This window comes from Electrona antarctica, assembly GCF_951216825.1.
Source record: "Electrona antarctica genome assembly, chromosome: 20".
In the NCBI taxonomy this organism is placed as follows: Eukaryota; Metazoa; Chordata; class Actinopteri; order Myctophiformes; family Myctophidae; genus Electrona; species Electrona antarctica.
This window is the reverse complement of record NC_136801.1, coordinates 21,073,483-21,092,206: the sequence shown is the minus strand read 5'-3', so window position 1 is coordinate 21,092,206 and position 18,724 is coordinate 21,073,483. Positions and strand designations below refer to the sequence as shown.

The 18,724-nt window shown below is 42.4% G+C and overlaps 1 protein-coding gene across 1 annotated transcript; it reads left to right on the top strand.

The window, feature by feature from the left end:
* Positions 1-1,613: 1,613 nt before the first annotated feature.
* LOC306913426 (kinesin-like protein KIF20A) lies at positions 1,614-15,520 on the top strand. Its single transcript, XM_079490065.1, has 18 exons — positions 1,614-1,903; positions 3,446-3,541; positions 4,550-4,669; positions 4,968-5,106; positions 7,262-7,437; positions 7,551-7,662; positions 9,010-9,186; positions 9,412-9,523; positions 9,620-9,682; positions 10,323-10,472; positions 11,102-11,267; positions 11,789-11,944; positions 12,433-12,572; positions 13,442-13,607; positions 14,123-14,255; positions 14,552-14,622; positions 14,760-14,879; positions 15,129-15,520. The coding sequence occupies exons 1-18, from the start codon at positions 1,814-1,816 to the stop codon at positions 15,360-15,362; spliced, it is 2,421 nt and encodes an 806-aa protein (XP_079346191.1). The 5' UTR covers positions 1,614-1,813; the 3' UTR covers positions 15,363-15,520.
* Positions 15,521-18,724: the final 3,204 nt, after the last annotated feature.

The following is an 18,724-nucleotide window of genomic DNA, read 5'->3' as shown; positions in this document are numbered from 1 at the left end:
CTGATCTATTGAAAATGTATGCAGTTTCAAAATGCCATCATATCCAATTTTGACACTTTAAAAAAGGTTGCAACAGACCAAAAAAGATTTGATAGTATAAAAAAAGTAGTATAGAAAATGTGTTTGTACAGTGTGGGTTTTAGCCAAGATGGACATTTTCTGAAATTCTACTTTTATGATTTGTTTGGTACAAAATGCAGAAGGTGTTAAACTATACAGTGAAAACCTTGCATAAAATCATTTGAGCAAGCAGTTTTTAAACATGGTGATGGTGTCAACCATTTAGATATGTAACTCATTGCAGAGTAACGGGAAGTAGAAGGGGCTGCCTGTCATGCATCCCCTGGAAATTTATTTCTAATCAGTCTTTCTGGTTTCTACATTAGAAGAAATGTTCTCAAGTATGAGCCATGTTAAACTTGTCAAAGTCCCATGTGAGTTGATGTTTCTCAGCATGTGTTCAGGCCTCTGAGTCTTTAAGGGAGGACTTTGGAATTGGGCCATAAATGTGTATACTACTATATCCAACTACTCTGGGAAACAAAGTTTAAAAGACCTGGTGTGAAAAATATATTGGCCAATATGAGCTTGTAGAACGTTTGTGGTAGTGCTGAATCAATTCCAAAGTATCCAAACCATCAGCTATGGTGCAGTATGCAAGGACACCTGACCTACCTACTTCATTCACCATTGGTGTGGGGAAACAAAGGGTAGTCCATGCACTTGGTAAGTGGATGGCTGCACCATTTGATTTCTTTCCTGTTATGTTTTTTTTTGTTTCCCAGAGTAGTTTGGTTGAAATTCATAGACATCTAGCACTACCCACATACCCGGTCTCTGAATCAGTGTGTACAGTTATTTTTATTTTGTATTTTAAGAGTATGCTGGCCTGGCCTATATCCAGTCTAATGAAAGATATACTTATTTTTGCCTCAACATTATTTTGATTGATTTTCTAAGCCAGAAAATGTAACCCTAATTTCAAACCACCAACTCTTGGCGAGTTGGCTCTGTAGGCTACTTGGTCTGCTCTCGTTTTCTTCAGGAGCACTGGAAGGTCCAGAATGCCTGATGGCCAATGTACAGTGATTGAAGTGCGAAGTCATCAACCTCATTAAATGATAAGGAAAGATATACTTGGGAGTTTGAAAACGCCCCTATTTTAAATTGCACTTGCACATTTCAATCCAGTCCAATTAACATTTGATATAATAGCCCAGTCGGAGAACATAATACATCTGACTATTATTCAAGCATCCACTTGAGCTGGAGATGTAAGCAACATCAATGTAGGAAGTTAACTATTTTTTTTATAAAATGGCAAAAACATAAAAAATATGTTTGAGATTCTTATGTCACTTTAGTTTGACAAAATGTACGCAGCACTACAAACTGGCTCTCCTTTAAATAATATCGTCTCCAGACTCCATGCACTCTCAAGGCTGTGTGCTAGAGATATTTGGCATGTGAGGTTTAGTTCAGTGGTTATCAAACTTTTTAATTTCAAGGCTCACCATCAACTCTGAGTCTACAAATGGATCAAGATGTGTACACTCTCAGTGATACAGATCAGTAAGGGTCCATTTTTTAGAACCCCCCCTTAAGGTTGATTGGTTCTGTGCTGATTGCTGGTTGTCCCTGACCTCCTACTGCTCAGTGCTCACCTGCTTTCCATTAGTTTTCATTTGCAGTTGGCTTTCAATGGTGTCAGACTGTCAGCCATTGCAGTTGGCTTTCAGTGGTGTTAGTCAGCATAACTCACTGTAAAGCATATACATTTTAAACATTGTTTTGACTTATATTGTACGCAGAGATGGACATAATTGATTTGACTGTTGAAGACAACACTGGTGAAACACAATCTGTGTTTAATGATGGACCAACCGGAAGCATTTCAATGCCGGTATGCATTTTATTTATTTACACTTTGCACTATAATAACCCAACACTGTTATGTCTTATTAAATAGTTTTGTTCAGGGGTCATCACCATGCTGGCTTGTGTAGGACATTTTTGTCAGGAAACCTTTGTCTTTTGGTAGGTCATTCCACATTTTGGTGGAATCGAGGTCTGATGATCGCCTAGCCCCTCTCGGAACCCTCGTAAAAGGTTTCTGACATTTGGATGTTTACCTTTTACGGAGGGTTCCTTCTCAGTTGTCGCCCGCAACATGGCGATTCTGGGATACACACGGACTTGGCCTCGCATATGTTCTTGCTGCGCTATTTGAGTGGTGGTTATGTCTCTAAAGAAGCATATAAGAGCTATAGTAGACAACGGAGACAACCGAACCCCCCGCGAACGGTGCAGAAGCCGTTACGTATTTTTAATCTTTGTCAGACCGTTTTGGCAGCTCTGAAATTCTCCCTTCCTCACTTCCCATGTCCCGCCTCCCGAGCAGTGGCTGGCTAGCTGTTACTGCCTCTGATTGGCCGACCGCATACATGCAGGATGTTTTTCAGAGCTGTCAAAACGGTCTGACAAAGATTAAAAATACTTAACGGCTTCTGCACCGTTCGCGGGGGGTTCGGTTGTCTCCGTTGTCTCCTATAGCTCTTATATGCTTCTTTAGAGACATATAACCACCACTCAAATAGCGCAGCAAGAACATATGCGAGGCCAAGTCCGTGTGTATCCCAGAATCGCCATGTTGTGGGCGACAACTGAGAAGGGACCCTCCGTAAAAGGTAAACATCCAAATGTCAGAAACCTTTTACGAGGGTTCCGAGAGGGGCTAATGATCGCCTGGTGTTATGCCCTTGGGCATCACTGACTCTAGAGAAGTATTTGGACTGGTAACTGGGCACTGATCCTATCTTAAAGACCAGACGATCCATTGAGAGATGTTGCACTCAACACATTAAGGATGAGAACCCCTTTTTGGGAATTACCCTTAAAGACGAGAACCTCGTCATGAAAGTAAATATTTGAAGTTTTTCAGGATTTTGAAGGTGTTTTGGAATCTGCCTCAGGTTTAAGCCAGACTAGCAAAGAGCTAGTAGTGGTAGAAGGTGATCTAGTATTATTGGTTTGCTTTGAGAGGTCTGTAGGCCTACTTTAGTGACATTAGTCACTAAAGTTAGTGAACCATGAGGTGCAAGCATAGTCAAAATCACATTGAGTGAGAGCTTCAGATGGAATCCGGCCATTGGTTTGACTAATAGTATAATTTTTTTTTTCTTCCAACATGCATGATTTGTGTGGGTTGTTTGCTTCAAACTAAATATATTTGTTGTTGTGCTATAAGTCCGAGGGCTTAACAGACTGGTTGAGACTTCACAAACAAAGCCCTAGTTTTGGTGCCCAAAAATACGAGGCCCAGTGTTCGCGTTGCCAGGTGCCCACTGTTCCTGGGTCATTTTCCCATGAATTGTCAGCCTCATTATGATGATTGTCTTGTTTTGGGTGAATACAATATGGTGTTGTTTGAACTGTTGTTTTGTAGGAGGAAATGCTGGATGATGCTGAACAGGAGAACCTCAGCGTCTACCTGCGAGTTCGACCCTTCTCCAAGGAGGAGCTTTCTGACAATGAGGATCAGGTGAGAAAGATGTAGGCTACAGTAGAATTGAGTGTTGATTTTAAAGTTGCAGTAACTAAGTGATGAAAATGTTAAATAGTTCTATAGCCTATTCAAATCATAACCATTGATAATAGCAGAGTGTTCAGTAACAGGGCTCACCCCATCTCTCCAGATCTTTAGTTAACAAAATAAATGTTCAGGTCGGGATGCCAAGTTCATCCAAATAGGAGAGCGAACGGCCGAACGCATGCAGGATAAACGAGTGAACTTGTAAGTGATTAAACGAATTGGAAGTCACAATTGGAACGGGAATGCAAGAAGTAGGTCGGGAGTGGCATATTGTCGGTATCAGCCGGTAACACGAGGGAGTCTATCCCCGTTAAAATGCGCTAGACCTCTGGGAGATGGATTGCTGAGGTGGAGCGCCACACCTACCATCAGCTCCCAGTACTTCCCGTACTGCCCGGGATCGAACCCATGAACTTGTTGTTCAAAGGCGAGAGCTCTACCGACTGAGCAACCCATGCAAGCTGATAAATAAATCAGGGTTAGGTTCTCTCTCCTGACTGGATGAACATTTGAACCCGTTTCTAACTCACCAGTGGTCCAAGTTTCTAGAGCTTTCGCATGTTTCATACTTGAATACTGCAAACAAAAAGGTAGGAGCGCACAACAAGAGTAGGGAGGTGCTGACGACGGGAGATAAAGTTTAAAAAAGTTGTTGTTGTTGTGGACATATATATTTGTGTATTTTTATACATTTTTAATGCATTTAACAAATGTATTTGTACTGACATTGTGATGCTCTCTCTCTCTCTCTCTCTCTCTCTCTCTCTCTCTCTCTCTCTTATTCTCTCTTATTATAATAATGGATATTCAAATGAGCTCTGGATCGGACTGAAGACGTGCCCAAATGTGGAGTCATAACGTTCCACATGACTGATGTGTAACGTCAGGCTGGCCAAATTATGTCCAAGATGCACATTAGACATGGATGATAAAATGCCTATAATGTGTTCCTTTCAGAGCTGTGTGGTGACTGAGGACAGTCAGACTGTGGTATTGCATGCACCCAAGGGCTCTGCCACCATGAAGAGCAGTGAAAGAGGCATTGGCCTTTCACACCACAAGTTCACCTTCTCTAAGGTGAGGACAACATGGACTTATAATGCCATGCATTTGTAACTTAATAATATGTTGTGCATGATGAAGTAATTGCAGATCTATGAAACAGAACAAGGCTAGTATAAACCTGATGAAACAATGCTTGAAAGTCGGGAGCCGAGTGAAGACCTGAGGCCGATTCTACTACTGGATTCATTTTAAATGTATTTTCACTGAGACATTTAACCACTTAAACCGAAGAAGACCCCGCAGGTGTCCCGGACCCCCTGTTGAAGACCCCTGCTGTAGAGTATTGATTTTCCCGTCCTTGCTTTTTTAGATCTTTGGACCCGAGACGAAGCAAGCAGACTTCTTTGAGGGCACCATCAAGAGCCATGTGTCCGACTACCTGGCCGGGCAAAACGCCTTGATATTCACCTACGGTGTGACGAGCTCGGGAAAAACCTACACCGTCCACGGTAAGATTTTGGTTCATTTTTGACCCATGGGTCTTCAAGGTTTGAGAGAGATGAATCAGGGACCCCCGTGCCCCGACCACTTGCAGATTAAACGCTTCATAGAGTTGTTTGATGTCAGTGTTACGTTGGATTCATGTTCGTCACTTGACTTTTCACTCTACAGACTACACCATACGACTTTGCCGAAAATAGCCGATCTACAAGCTCACCAGGCTAAAGTTCTCCTCAGAATAAGGATGCTGGGGTTCATTAGTCCATAGGCCAGATGCCTCATTATCGGATATCGTTGCCATAAAAAGGGACAAAGGGACAATGTGATTTTTGTATTCCTACATGTCTGTAGTTTATGAAATGGCAAAATGGCAGCTGAATACTTGTTTTCGGCCCTTTTATCTGATATAAAATTGTATATAGTGAATGGCATAACTAAGCAAATAATGGGTAGATTTGGATGATTCTGCCATCAAAGGGTTGATTTATGAGGTGACTGAAGCAATTCAAGTGCAGTGTCATGTGTCAAAGATCAAATGTCAAGGTCATGTTGGATGATGTCCTATAATACTACACTAAACCGTCTTGGACTTCTTTTGATCATGTTTTCACCTGTTCTCCTCTGATTCTGAAGCCATAGATTAACTCAGTTTACGGAGCACCATCTATCGTAAACATTGACAACACCACATGTCTATAGATGTCAATGGCGGTCTGTGCGTTGGATTTGAAATGACGTCTATAGACATCATTGGCAGTCAATGATATTGATCTATGCAACCTCTTCCTCATCAGAACTGTCCTGTTCAACTGTAGGCATTGAATCTTCCTCGGGTGCTTGGTTTGTACAGTTCGCGTTCGAGTTTGCAGAGGTCTGTAGATCTCAACCCATTGCTGAGACAACTGCAGTTAGGAAGCTTGCATACTCGTGCACATTTACAGGCCAAAAACTCAAGGACTACATCTGGTGCAGGGGCTGTGTGTGCATCCACTGAATTGCTAACTGTCCATCAACAGTTGTCCATCCACTCTTTATGGGATCTGGTGCAGATGGGTGAGTCTGCAGAGAGCATCTCCATATTCGAGTCTGGTATTGGCACATTGGGCATGGAGAAATAGACATTCTCTACATGGTGGGAGTTGACTGGAATCGGCCTCCCTTCTCCTGGCACAGAAAAGCTGGTAGCGGATCTCATTCACGTCACTGGAGGTGGTCCCAGACGGGTACCAGCTACAAGTGAGCTGCTGCACTTGGTCAAACCGCTCTGTTGAAACATCCCAAGTCTGGCCAAGTTGTTTGAATGTCTCGGTGCATTCAGATTTCCATGACCAGCAAAGGCACGCACAGTGTCACATCCTTTAAATGTGTGTAGCGCAACCAGACTCTCACAGAGGTTTTCTCCCAAACCAAGGCCACAAACCGTGTGTGGTTTTGTGTACCACACTTCTGATAGATAGGACAAGGGATGTGTTTTTGGAATGCTAAACAGAGAACCATTTCATCAGTATCTCCAGAAGTAACAATACTGTGTGTGCGTGCGTTCGTTCGTCATGCGTGCGTGCGTGCGTGGTATGCTATCTCTAAGTTAAGTCTAGTTTTGTGGTCCTCATTTACTCGTTTATTACATCATTTCCTGAGTTGCGTCGTGTGCTGGGGTACAACCTTGAGTTTGAGAGTTCCTGACTCTGCAAAGTAATGTCTAAATGGTTTCTACATCCTCATAAACCCATAAAGATGTATCACTCATGATTCTATGATGTTTGAGATGTACCCTGGTTCAGAGAGGCAGCTATTGTGGATTTGCCAAGTATAATTCAGCATATCTGTTGTTATATTATGATGTTGGTCATGTCCATCCATGGTACAAGTGAATCATTTTGGAGTTTAGACAACAATGAAATATATGGTTTTGCATAATCAGATTATACCTAAAATCGGGATGAGTCACTGAATACATCAATTTTAAAGTCATTATTTCTTGTTGATGATAAATGCTGAAAAGCCCTTGTCTACTTGCAACTATCTCCTGAGGTGTGTTTTGTACAGCATGTTAATCAGTATATTTGTCTGACTCTTAAATACTCTAGTTGGAATACTTATCTTTTGGGGGGAGGACATCATTTAATGTCACTTGTGTGTAACTGTATGTGAAATGTGCTTCAGGAAGCACAAAAGAGCCTGGATTGCTGCCACATGCACTCAGTGCCATCTTCCAGCACATCCGAGGTCGCCAGTACGAGGGCATGGACCTGAAGCCGTACCGTGGGAGCGATGCCCAGAAATTGGGACCTGACCAGGTCAAACAGGAGAGGGTTACCAAGGCCGCCATACTCAAAGAGGCAAGATGACTTCCGATAAGCTCTCATTCCACGGTTTTCATCAGGCCACTTGAAAGGCCACGGTACACCTGCTCTTTCTCTGTCCAACCTTTTTTTTTTTTCTTTTTTTTTAGGAGGGGGAATCTAAGCGTAAGAGTAGTACATCATCAATACGTTCGTCACGTCGGTCACGTTCCTCCTCATCATCCTCCATCAGCAGTCTGTCTGCGTTTTCCGAACAAACAGGTAGGTCAGTCTGTCTGCGTCTTCCGATCAAACGGGTAGCTCACAGCAATTCACTTTCCCCCAGAGTTTCAGCCACAGAGGTCATGTAAAGCCTGATTGATTGATTACTTTATTAATGGTTTGCAAATAGCACAGTGGTACGATTTTACGATTGCTAAAAGGATAACACAAATTCAGAGCTTGAGTGAAAGCTTGACACTCTGAGCAAGTCAAATTGCATATATCCTTTTTTATTAAACCTGGTAAATACCGCTTTTCAGTGGCATGCATAGTATGGCATGTATTTATAATATACATATTATATGCTAGTGTTATTGATCTAGGCTATTAGGTGTCATGATGACTCATGACAGTATGGTTCTAGTGCGTACTGTTGGTTAAATGAGGTATCGGCACCCTCTACTGGCTGACGAGCTCATTTCACAAGCCGTGACAGAAAAAAAGAAATGATTGGAATTGAACTGGTGCGGGGTCAGTGGGTGCCAACACAACAAGCTCTTTATATTTCTCCCCACACTTTCTAACAGTGTTGAGAATACGGAAATGACTGGCGTGCCTTAGCTTTTGTTGGTACAAAGCCATTCTGTAAACTGTCTAAGGTTCACTGTTTTCTGCTCTGTGATTTGGTTCCTTTTGCACCAGGATAAACTGCATTGTCTACTTGCTTTATTGTTTTTTTATTGTTGTGAAGCAGTTTGTGTCTCTGTCTGTGAAAGGTACAAATAAAATGTACCTACTTAACTGAATTCTATGGCCAAGTTTCATGGCCAAGCTTCATCCATGTTTGACAATGGAGTGTTAACTTCAGCTGGGAGTTCACTGTGGTTCCGGTTCAGCCCACTGTGACCGGTCAGCTGTTTTATAACCCCTCTGGAATATTCATCACATTACATAATTGGACATTCACACTTATAATGTACGTATGCTTACTTTGAAAGTAAGAGGATAAACGGTAACATTAATCAAACTAAGAAATCAAACTAATTACACGACACAAATGCAACACTATGACAATTAAACATTGTAAATATATCAGAATATATATTCATTCCACCAAGAAAGGTATTATATTGGAGTCAATGAACAGGTATTGTGCATTATTAATGAATGACATTGAAAACCACCTGCAAAAATGGTAAAACTGAACCAGCGATTCTCTCAAACTGAATCGCATTGTCCACTTTGTAAAACAATGACGCGGTTGATGTCTTCGTTTCGAGATCATCAGAACATCAGAACAATATTTAGGTTGAACATCTGAAAGTTCCCTTTTAATGTCTTGGATGCTTCACCATGCCTTTAAACGTGTTCTTTTCCTCCCTCGGCCTCCCTCACTTCCTGTGGTAGAGTTGGGGAGCACCCCTGTAGAACCGGATGGCAGCCAGTTTGCCTTGTGGGTCGCGTACTACGAAATCTACAATGAGTACGTCTATGACCTGCTTCAGCCGCCATCTTTCTCAAGGTCCAGCAGACGTGCAGCTCTGCGCGTGTGCGAGGACAGCACTGGACACACCTATGTTAGAGGTACATGCACATTAAAGAACAAGGGAAGTTCAAGTTGAGTATGTATTTCTATTATGTTGTTGCCGTCAGGCAAAAGTAGCAAATATACAAGCTGGAAATGTGGTGCAGAGACTTTTTTTTTTTTTAATCCTGAAAAGTAACTGTTTTTGTCAGTTTTCCACCCGACAAACTATGTGCAGGCATCATTTTCATGTGTGTGTGTGTGTGTGTGTGTGTGTGTCATAGATATAAAGTGGATCAACATCCAAAATCTGGAGGAAGCCTGTAAACTTCTTCGGTTTGGAAACAAACACCGAAGTGCTGCATCCACTAAGATGAACCAGTCATCTAGCAGAAGGTAAATCATTAGTTTTTGTCTTGTTTTCTTTTCTCATGCCAGATTGACTGAATGCAAACACTGACACTATTTCCTTTTCTCCAAATGTCCTTAAAGTCATAGCATATTCACCATGAAGTTAATGAAGATAGATGGCGCCACAGTCGAGAGGATTTCAGAGTGAGTGGTTTTGCAGTGCAAATATGAAACTGAATACAAACTTAATGTGTCTTTTTGCATTGTGTACATTTTGCCTGCAAGGTTGCAGACAGAGCAAACTCTAAGGGATGTCGATTTCACAGAAACGGTCTGGTGTAGTCTAGGCTCAGTGAGAAACGATCTGGTGTAGTCTAGGCTCAGGGGTCATCAATATGTCTGTACACAGACAAATGTGTCTGTGGCAAGGACTTGTTCTTGTCGTGGCAACATTTTGATTTTCTTTTACATACCATTATGATCTTATTTTCACCACACGACACAATTACTATGTATGGCACATTGTGAGTCCACTAGTACAAGTGGTTCTCAAATGTTTTATTTGAGAACCACTTGGAGCAAGCAGTGCGCAAGCTTGTCTCGTCAAACCACGTGACTCCCATTGCAAATGCATTGCGAGGCGTAAGACACAGGAGACACCGAGGAGACAGCTGTCTCTTATATGCATCAGGCACGTTGGAGTTGCAGACCTGTTATGGGCATTCAGGGCTAGCTCTTTATGTGCCTCTGGTAATATTATTGTCCACTCCTTTTGTATGTCTGTACTAAAAAAATAAATTTTCACAGATTTACAGATCTATAAATACAGTCTTGTGTTCCTCAGGTTCTCGCTGTGTGATCTAGCCGGCTCTGAACGATGCAACAAAGCCAAGACCTTTGGAGAGAGATTGAAAGAGGCGGGGAACATCAATAACTCTCTCTTCATTCTGGGGAAGTGCATCGCTGCACTGCGCAACAACCAGACTGACAGCAGGTACACTACAGCTGACATTCAGTTCAACATGCTGTACTGGCTGGCTTCATCTAGACTAGGGCTTCTGATCGTTTGGATGAACCCATTTAGACATTCTCATGCTGGGGTTTGTTTTTAACAAAAACAGAATTCCGCACATATTTAGATTCTACTCATTCCATAGTACACAATAGATTTTAATTGATGTTTTAATTATTGCTCTATAGTCTATATGCTTGTTAGTCACCACTCACCAGGTTTGAATTTAGGCTCTGTATGTTTAATAGTACATCTTGTTACCAGATTTTAATTAATTCAATCCTGGTCGCTAAACTATATGTATACTAAACACACAGAGAATTAATGATCTGTATGTTTGACAATATGCATACAGTAGTTTGTCACCAGGTGTGAAGTGAATACTCTATGTACTAGTCTGTAGTAGTACTCTGTGTAGAGTACTGTTCTGGGTACTCACCTGAAGGTGGAAATACCTTTTTTATTTCAAACACAGTTGAGGTGAGATGTGTGTTGATCCCAAAATGACAAGTAAGTAATTTAACATTGCCATTCCAGGTAATGTATACGTGTCTATAGTAGTATTTGCTTTGGTAAAGATCTGTACTTCTCTCGTTGCCATTTTGTGTCAGGATGAAGAGCGGCTACATTCCATTCAGAGAGAGCAAACTGACCAAGATCTTCCAGAACACTTTCTGTGGGGACGGAAGAACATCAATGATCGTGAACATCCAACCGTGTGCTTCCACCTATGATGAGACTCTGCATGTTATGAAGTTCTCTGCCATTGCCAGTCAGGTGACACTATTGCATCCTTTGGCCAGGGGTGCCCTGAACCAAAAAATGTTTGAGTTACCACTGGTCTATCATCGTCACTGTCGTTTTTGGTTTTCCATGGCAACATTCCACTTCATGTAAGATCACACTGAACAGTATGGGTGGGAGTCTGGGTCTTTTGTTTGAGAAGTGAGGGGAGCCCACTTATCATCATACATCACATTCCGTGCTCAGCCAATCAAATCAGCACAAATGTCATTCTTGCCAATCACTTTTGGCGTCTTCCCTTTTCTGCCCTCACTTTTCTCTTCAATATGTACTTTGCTCTGCCAATCAAATCATCGCTATGGGATGATCAGCCAATCATCAGCCAATGTTTGTGTTCACACAGACCCTCGAAGCTGGGTACATTATGCAACTTCTATTACATTTTGTAATATGTTCTTAATTAAACATATTTGACCAAAAAAAAAAGAATGGGGTCAGTTGTGTTCATGTGATTAACTCTGATGAGGTGTATATGCTAATGTTGTGCGCCGCAGGTGGTCCAGGTGCCTCTATCCGAGTCACTGGAGTCCCTGGCTCCTTGTCTGGTGGGTCCTGATGGCAAGCCTCTGCTGAGGATGGAGAGTGTCCGGTCTGACGACGAGCTGCTGGATGAAGAGGATGAGGTCGACATGTCCATCCTGCCCCAGGAGGTACGCATCTAGTGTTGCATTCCTGAGACAAATTGTTTACGGGGTCATCGGTCAATAGATAACTCTCCTACTGAGCAGCCACCCAGTCATTAAATTATTGACTTGGGAGGAATGTGCCAAAACAATTCAATGCTTCATGGGGTGTGTAAGTGTAACTGATATTGTTTGGGTGAACTACATATTTTTTTTTGGGTGAACTGCAATTTTGTTTTTATTTTTATTTTTTATTTTCAACGTTAAAAACATTTCATTTCCCCATACCCCCATAAATACAAATGCATCATTATTCTCACTTCTGTCACATATACTCTATACTCAGTTAATTTCCATAAAGTATTTTTCTCCCAGTTTTCCTTGTTTTTGAGATCACCACTACAGTCAACCCGGAATGAAGGACAAAGAAAAGTGCAACATTTTACCCTGGACTGTCTTATGACACGCACCGCATCTTCCAATAAATGTTTTAAAATGTGCTGTGCCATTCCTAGGATCTTCTGATAACATCTGAAAATCTGCGAGCAAAACTAATGGCAGAACGGAGAAAAAACCTGGTGCAGGAGATTGAAATTCGCAAGGAAATGGGGGATGCCATGTTGAAGCTGATGATAGAAAGTGAAGAACTCCACAGGTACATACATGCTCTCCTTAGCGGTGACCACTGGGGAAATTCTCTCAATCTGTAATGTTTTGTGGATAGACTGTACTCTGTACATGTTGGGGAGAGAAACGTATATTGGTCTGTTTAATGATGGTCTCGTGTGGCCAGACTGTTGCCTCCCACAATTTTGAAATGCTTCCGGTCTGGAACGCGGAATCTCTGAAAACGATCAGAGGATTAAGCAGCTTTGACGCGGTCTTTACGCTAAATAATCGAAGCATACTGTAGTTTGCTGCTTATCAGAAATGGTAATATAAAATGTAAACATATTTTAAAATATATTTTCATGAACGGAAATGACGAGCAGATGACTGCTTCCGTTCTCGGCTTTCGGGAGGTGTAGTTCCAGACTATGAAGCATTCGGAGATTGGGGGTGGCAGTGGCTCAGGGGTGGCAGTGGCTCAGGGGTAGAGTGACCGGATTTCGAAGTGGTGTCCAAGTGTCCTTGAGCAAGGCTCTGAACCCCTAATTGCTCCCGATGTGCAGGTTGGTGCCTTGCATGGTTTCCTCCGGCACCTTGGATAAAGGCGCTATATAAATGCACCATTTACCTTTTGTGGAATAGTTTGTCTGGCTACGCGAGACTAATTTAAAGATGATTGGAGATCTGCACCCAACATAGATAGCATGGGGAAAAACATCTTGTTGTGACAACACTTTTATTATGATGACGTACTAAATGAGTAATGGATGACTAAATGTTTCAATATTTTATACATACTCACAACTACGGTTATTCATCCTGAAGGATGGTGTACTTCTTCCAATGTTTCTGAGGCTTTAGGCTGAAGTTCTACACTGTCACGATCCTGCTTTCTGACTTATAAACTGTTGTTAGACGTAAAATGGCGGAGCTGAAAGAGAGCTATCAGGAGAGGATGGATCAGACCTTTGAGCTCTACAGGGATGCAGTCAAAGAGCATGCCTACCAGTCTGCTATGAACCGCATTGAAGACCACTACGTGCCTATTGATGAGTTCATTGATGAACAGGAAAAAGTGGAGGTACTTCACACACGCATTTCTATTCATCTCATAGCCAGCCTCATTTATAGCGTGCACCGATTGGTCAGCTGCCATATCGGTTTGTAGAAGTACACGGTACAGTTCAACGAAAGTACAGGTCAATACAAAAACTAAAGCACTAAGACTTGTTTACATCAGGGTCTTCCATTTTCAATTCATCAGATCAATTAAAGACGTACAGATATTCACTTTTATGCAAAAAAAGGAAATCGTAAGGGAAAATATGTACAGAATAAGAAAAAGACAAAACGTTTTTGTTCCTCACTGCCAGTCATTATGTTCTATTTCTTCAACTAAAGTATTGCTTAAATGCTATTTTTTCATTCTGTCATTTTCAGTCTTAGGTGTGTGATAAACAATTATCACTATGCATGCATCAGTGCCAGAGGTGACGAATGACCGGTTGACAATCTACTAAATTATTTGGCCAATATCCTCATGTTTTGTTTTTCCAATGTTGAATAATAAACGTAGCCAACATGCTGTCTATGTAGACTCTGACACGTAAGGTGAGCCAGTTGGAGTCGAACCAGTTGTCCAGGACAGGACAGCCTCCAATTCCAACACTGGACACATCCTGCCAAACGGAGAACGGCACCCATCAGGCTACACAGAGGGAGGAAGCAGGTTCGCATGTAGTATGACTTTCTTAAACCATGTGCCGGCTGTTAAACATCACACACACACACACACACACACACACATATACACATACACATACACATACACATACACATACACATACACATACATACACACACACATATATATTAGAGAACACAAGATGTCTTGTGACCTTGTAGATAAAAAATATTTTTGGTCTGCTATAAGACCTGAAAATGGGGACGGCAGATTGAAAGTACTTCACATCCACAAGAAAATGTATTTAGTTTCTCAAAATTCCCACAATTTTGTCTTCACAGATGCAGAGCGACACAAACAGCTCTATATGCAGAAATGTGCAGTGGAGGACATGTGTGTGGATAAACAAAGGGTAAAAGGACAATTTTAATTGCTTAAACAGGTTGGTCTCCTTGAAGGCTCCTTCTGAGATATTCGAGATCCGTGATTGGTTGCCTTTTTATTGTAGCTCAGATTCTGCACATAATCGTGGGCATATTTGTCTTCCAGCTGATTGTGTCTCTGGAGAAACAACTGGCGACTCTGAATGAATCTCTTCAGCTGGTCAGAAGTACCTTTGCTGATGAATCGGCCAAAGCAGAGGCTCTGCAGATGAAGGTGGACGAACAGGTGAAGTGACATAGTTTTGTCTGAACCACACCAAGTTTCACCACTTTCACATGGAATAAAGAAGTTGATAAGATGTGTGTGTGTATGTATATGTGTGTGTATGTATATATATATATATATATATATATATATATATATATATATATATATATATATATATATATATATATATAAAAAAAATCTCTCCACCCAGACAAGGTTTGTCTGAATCTTGATTTTGAGCGTGGGCTTTCTGTTTTTCACCCAAAGGCCAAACATACGGACGATCTGCTGCTGATTAACGGTAACCAGGACAAGGAGATCGCGTCCTTGAAGCAGGAAATCGCCAGGCTGTCCAGCGAGACTGTCGCGGTGCAGCCCAAGCCCAAGCGAGGCCTGCTGGCCAACATCAAGCTCTCAGTCACGTCCCCGCGGAAGGGTCCACTCGGCCGAACGCTCAGGAAGACGGTCAGCCAACGATCAACCAAGAAGCTCAGCAACTAGATGAGGAATTGGAACCCTTTTCTTCTATCAGCCCCCCACCACCCCTTTTTGTTTCTTTTTAATAACATTTTTAAGTTTGCACTTTTACCTCAGAAATAAAGGCAGGATGCTTTTCTTATGTAATTTAAACGTTTTTTAATAAAACACTTTTCATAAAATTGTAGACTTTTCATTAGTTTGGAAAACTAATGTTTCACTTTTTTTAGGGGTTACGAATGGCATGTACTGTACATGGGGTTGGACTCAAAGAATTTGACTTAAGCGCATTCTGCCGCCACAAAATTCAACACTACACCCTTGTGCAAGATATAGGCTACCTGTACTAAGGTCCCTTCAAGTCAACAGTGTGGATAGTTTTCTGTGCACTCTGTCACAAAGCTCTCAAAAAATATTTGCAACATTGCCAGTGAGTTCAGTAGAGCGAAGACCCAACATTGGAATGAATGGGTGGAAGTATAAAAATGATGCTCTCGGACCTGCTGCTGCTATCCTTTGAGAGAGACATCCGACAAAAATCCATAAACGACACAGAACCAAAAGAGAAATTCGGATCCCTACATGGCAAGTTTTCACTTGACCTCATGGTGTGTGAAATTAATTATAGTTACATTTATTTGCTGGCCTGTACTTTATTAGAGTTAACTTCTTTATCAACTTTTATAGTTTAGTTTATTTAAAAAAAGGTTGTGCCTCATTTTCAATGCACTTTAGTCCATATACAGTATACTATATGCCAATTCCCCCATATACAGTAGGCCTAATGTGTGTCACTGCCATTGGACATTTTGGCAGGTTGGAGCCGACTAGGGATAGTCCTCCGTTGCTGCATTACTAGTGACACCTACTGGACGGTTGACTGTTCACACCAGGGAGCAGAACTGGGAGGGATAGTGGTCTTCTGCATACATTAAAGGTAGGGTTGAGATGGTCCGATTACAATTCCTAAAGTGGTTCCAAATGGACCGGGTCTGCAACTCTGGGAGTGTACAAATTAGTCCGTTTGGTTCAATTTGTACACTCGACTCAGCGTTATGGCCGTCCCTAAAATGTAAAAGTTTGAGCACCACCAGTATTGAAATTGTATAGCGGACATATCCTCCTCATACCAGCAGTGACGGTGTGATTAAGAAACGGTTCCTAATGTCACAGAACCAATTCTGGTTCCTCGATGCTCCTCCGGAGTGTTCAGTAGCAGGGGTGTCTGTTTGGCAACTCTTTAATAAACGGAAGAAAATATATACTTTGTAAGAATTCGTGCTCCTGGATGAAATTGGTATCCCAAGTTCCCAACCAGAAAATGTATTTCCTGTTTATAGAGAGTATGCATGATTTTCCCATCAGGACACGCCCCCCTCATCTAGACTGGGTTGCAAAACATTGAGCAGCGTGGAGTTTGGAAGCGCTCGTTGGAAATCACTCAACCGTCCTGCGTAGCACCTGTTTCTAAATGTCACAATGCAGGAGGCAGCAAAATGTTGTGTTATTGAAAACAAGCACTTCCAAACTCTGACACTTATAATAATCAAATGCAGGGCATTTCTTGACAGAAAGTAGCTCATAACGTTTCTATGGTGGATTTTCATGAAACAAAAACTTTGCAGATGGAGGATAATTCAAGCTTTTCGTACAGCTGCAATGTTGGTGAGTTTAACATTGTTTAATGCAATCAGACAGGACTTTTCTGTTTGGATGTATGGGCTGTCAAGGCCAGAAAGTAGTTTTTTGCCACTCAGTGGGCGTTCCCGCATAGCTGATGATGTCACAGTACGATGATGTCACGCGCATACCCTCTATTGAAGTGCTGGAGGGGGGGGGGGGGGGGGGGGACTCCTGCTACTGAACAAACATACTACACTATACCTTTTAAGCCCTCCCTTTGCTGACTCTGTGTATATCCTATGAGGATCTTGTATGAGATGAGACTCTCTCAAGGCCAAATGGTTTACTGTGTGAATTATCCTGATAATAATTATCATCCAGGATAGACAGATTTAAGTCATCAGCCCCTGCGGTGAGGAGTTTGACAGGGATGGCTTTACGAGGCAGGGGACAACGCTATCCCTCCCAGTTATGCTCCCTGTTGAACCAGTCCGACCAACCTGTGGGTGTTGACAAATACTTAGTAAGATGGCTGGGCCATCCCAATTGTAGCCACTAGAGGCAAAATGGTACACAAATGGCATACAAAAGGTGTCCTGACTCCTAAGTGGGAGCCGTGTGGCAGATCTCGCCCACTTAGATCATTTGTAGGATTTGTGAACCATTTTCGGGATGGTCTATCTTTCTGTATCAACCACATTTGCTGCAGAAACAGAGTCTATTATATTCTGTATGTTGGAGTGTCTGGCCAAGCCGTATGCACCACATAAAAAACGAAACCCAGTTTCCACTGGTGTAGGAACTTGACCCCTGTGTCACCCGGATGCCAACAATTTGAATCTTAACCAGGGTTTGGAACCGTGTGTGCGTGCCCCACCAGGCCACAACATGCAGCTGGTGCCATTTCTATTTATTTTCATGCCCTGCTCCCAAGACAGCCTGAATTCGCCATTTGCTTTTCAGTTCTTCCATGCATATAGTCACGTAAGGGCATTCATGGCTGATGCACAGCATGTGGACCTCAAATGAACCTGGTCAAAGGAACCCATCCATTACGTATAGATCCTGGGGGGAAATAAAACTGCAAAGGACCCTGACGGGACAAAGGTGCTGTCAATAGACTCTAATACACTAAGTGCATGCGTGGTTATTACCCTATTAACCAATATTGTACTCCATATTATAGAAGTCTATTTTATAATAATTCAAAGCCTGCATAGTTGGTAAACCAATTATTCAGTAGTGAATGGACTGACTTACAGTAGACCAAAACGGGATGTGACGGCGTATCGTGTCGGGCGGGTGGGGGGGGGGGGGGGGGGTAACGGGGTTAGACCCAGCCTCTTCTTTAGTCGGTGACGGGGCCATTGTGGTGGAGAACAGCTGCTCTGCCAGTGGGATGCTGCCGCTCTCAGTGAAAGGTAATGAGATTAGCCGTGCACCCTTGTCGTCTGCGTCAGTGCAAAGGGGTCAATCGTGGGGATTATCACTCTGTCTTTGGCGGTTGCATTACATTCGTTTATTACAAAGTTTGCAACTTATATTTGCAGCTTTTTGTTTTTGGTTCGGAGGGATGTTCTCTGCCTCTCATTAGGGTCGTCAGAGAGAGGAGTGTTCTATAAAGCAGCATGTGTGGCCTCGGGACCGAGCCTGTCCCGGCCGAGGACTGCTGAATGAGGCATCTCCCAGCGGAGGGAGGGAAGTGGAGCCGGGGCCAGCCGCAGTGAAGTGACAGAGCCCGGGGCTCTGGTCCGTCAGCCCTC

Excerpts from the sequence above, each read along its gene's own strand:
- LOC306913426 (XM_079490065.1), top strand. The coding sequence starts at position 1,814 with ATGGACATAATTGATTTGACTGTTGAAGACAACACTGGTGAAACACAA. Across the intron at positions 9,187-9,411 it reads TGGACACACCTATGTTAGAG|ATATAAAGTGGATCAACATC; the intron begins GTACATGCACAT and ends TGTGTGTCATAG. Across the intron at positions 11,945-12,432 it reads TGTCCATCCTGCCCCAGGAG|GATCTTCTGATAACATCTGA; the intron begins GTACGCATCTAG and ends TGCCATTCCTAG.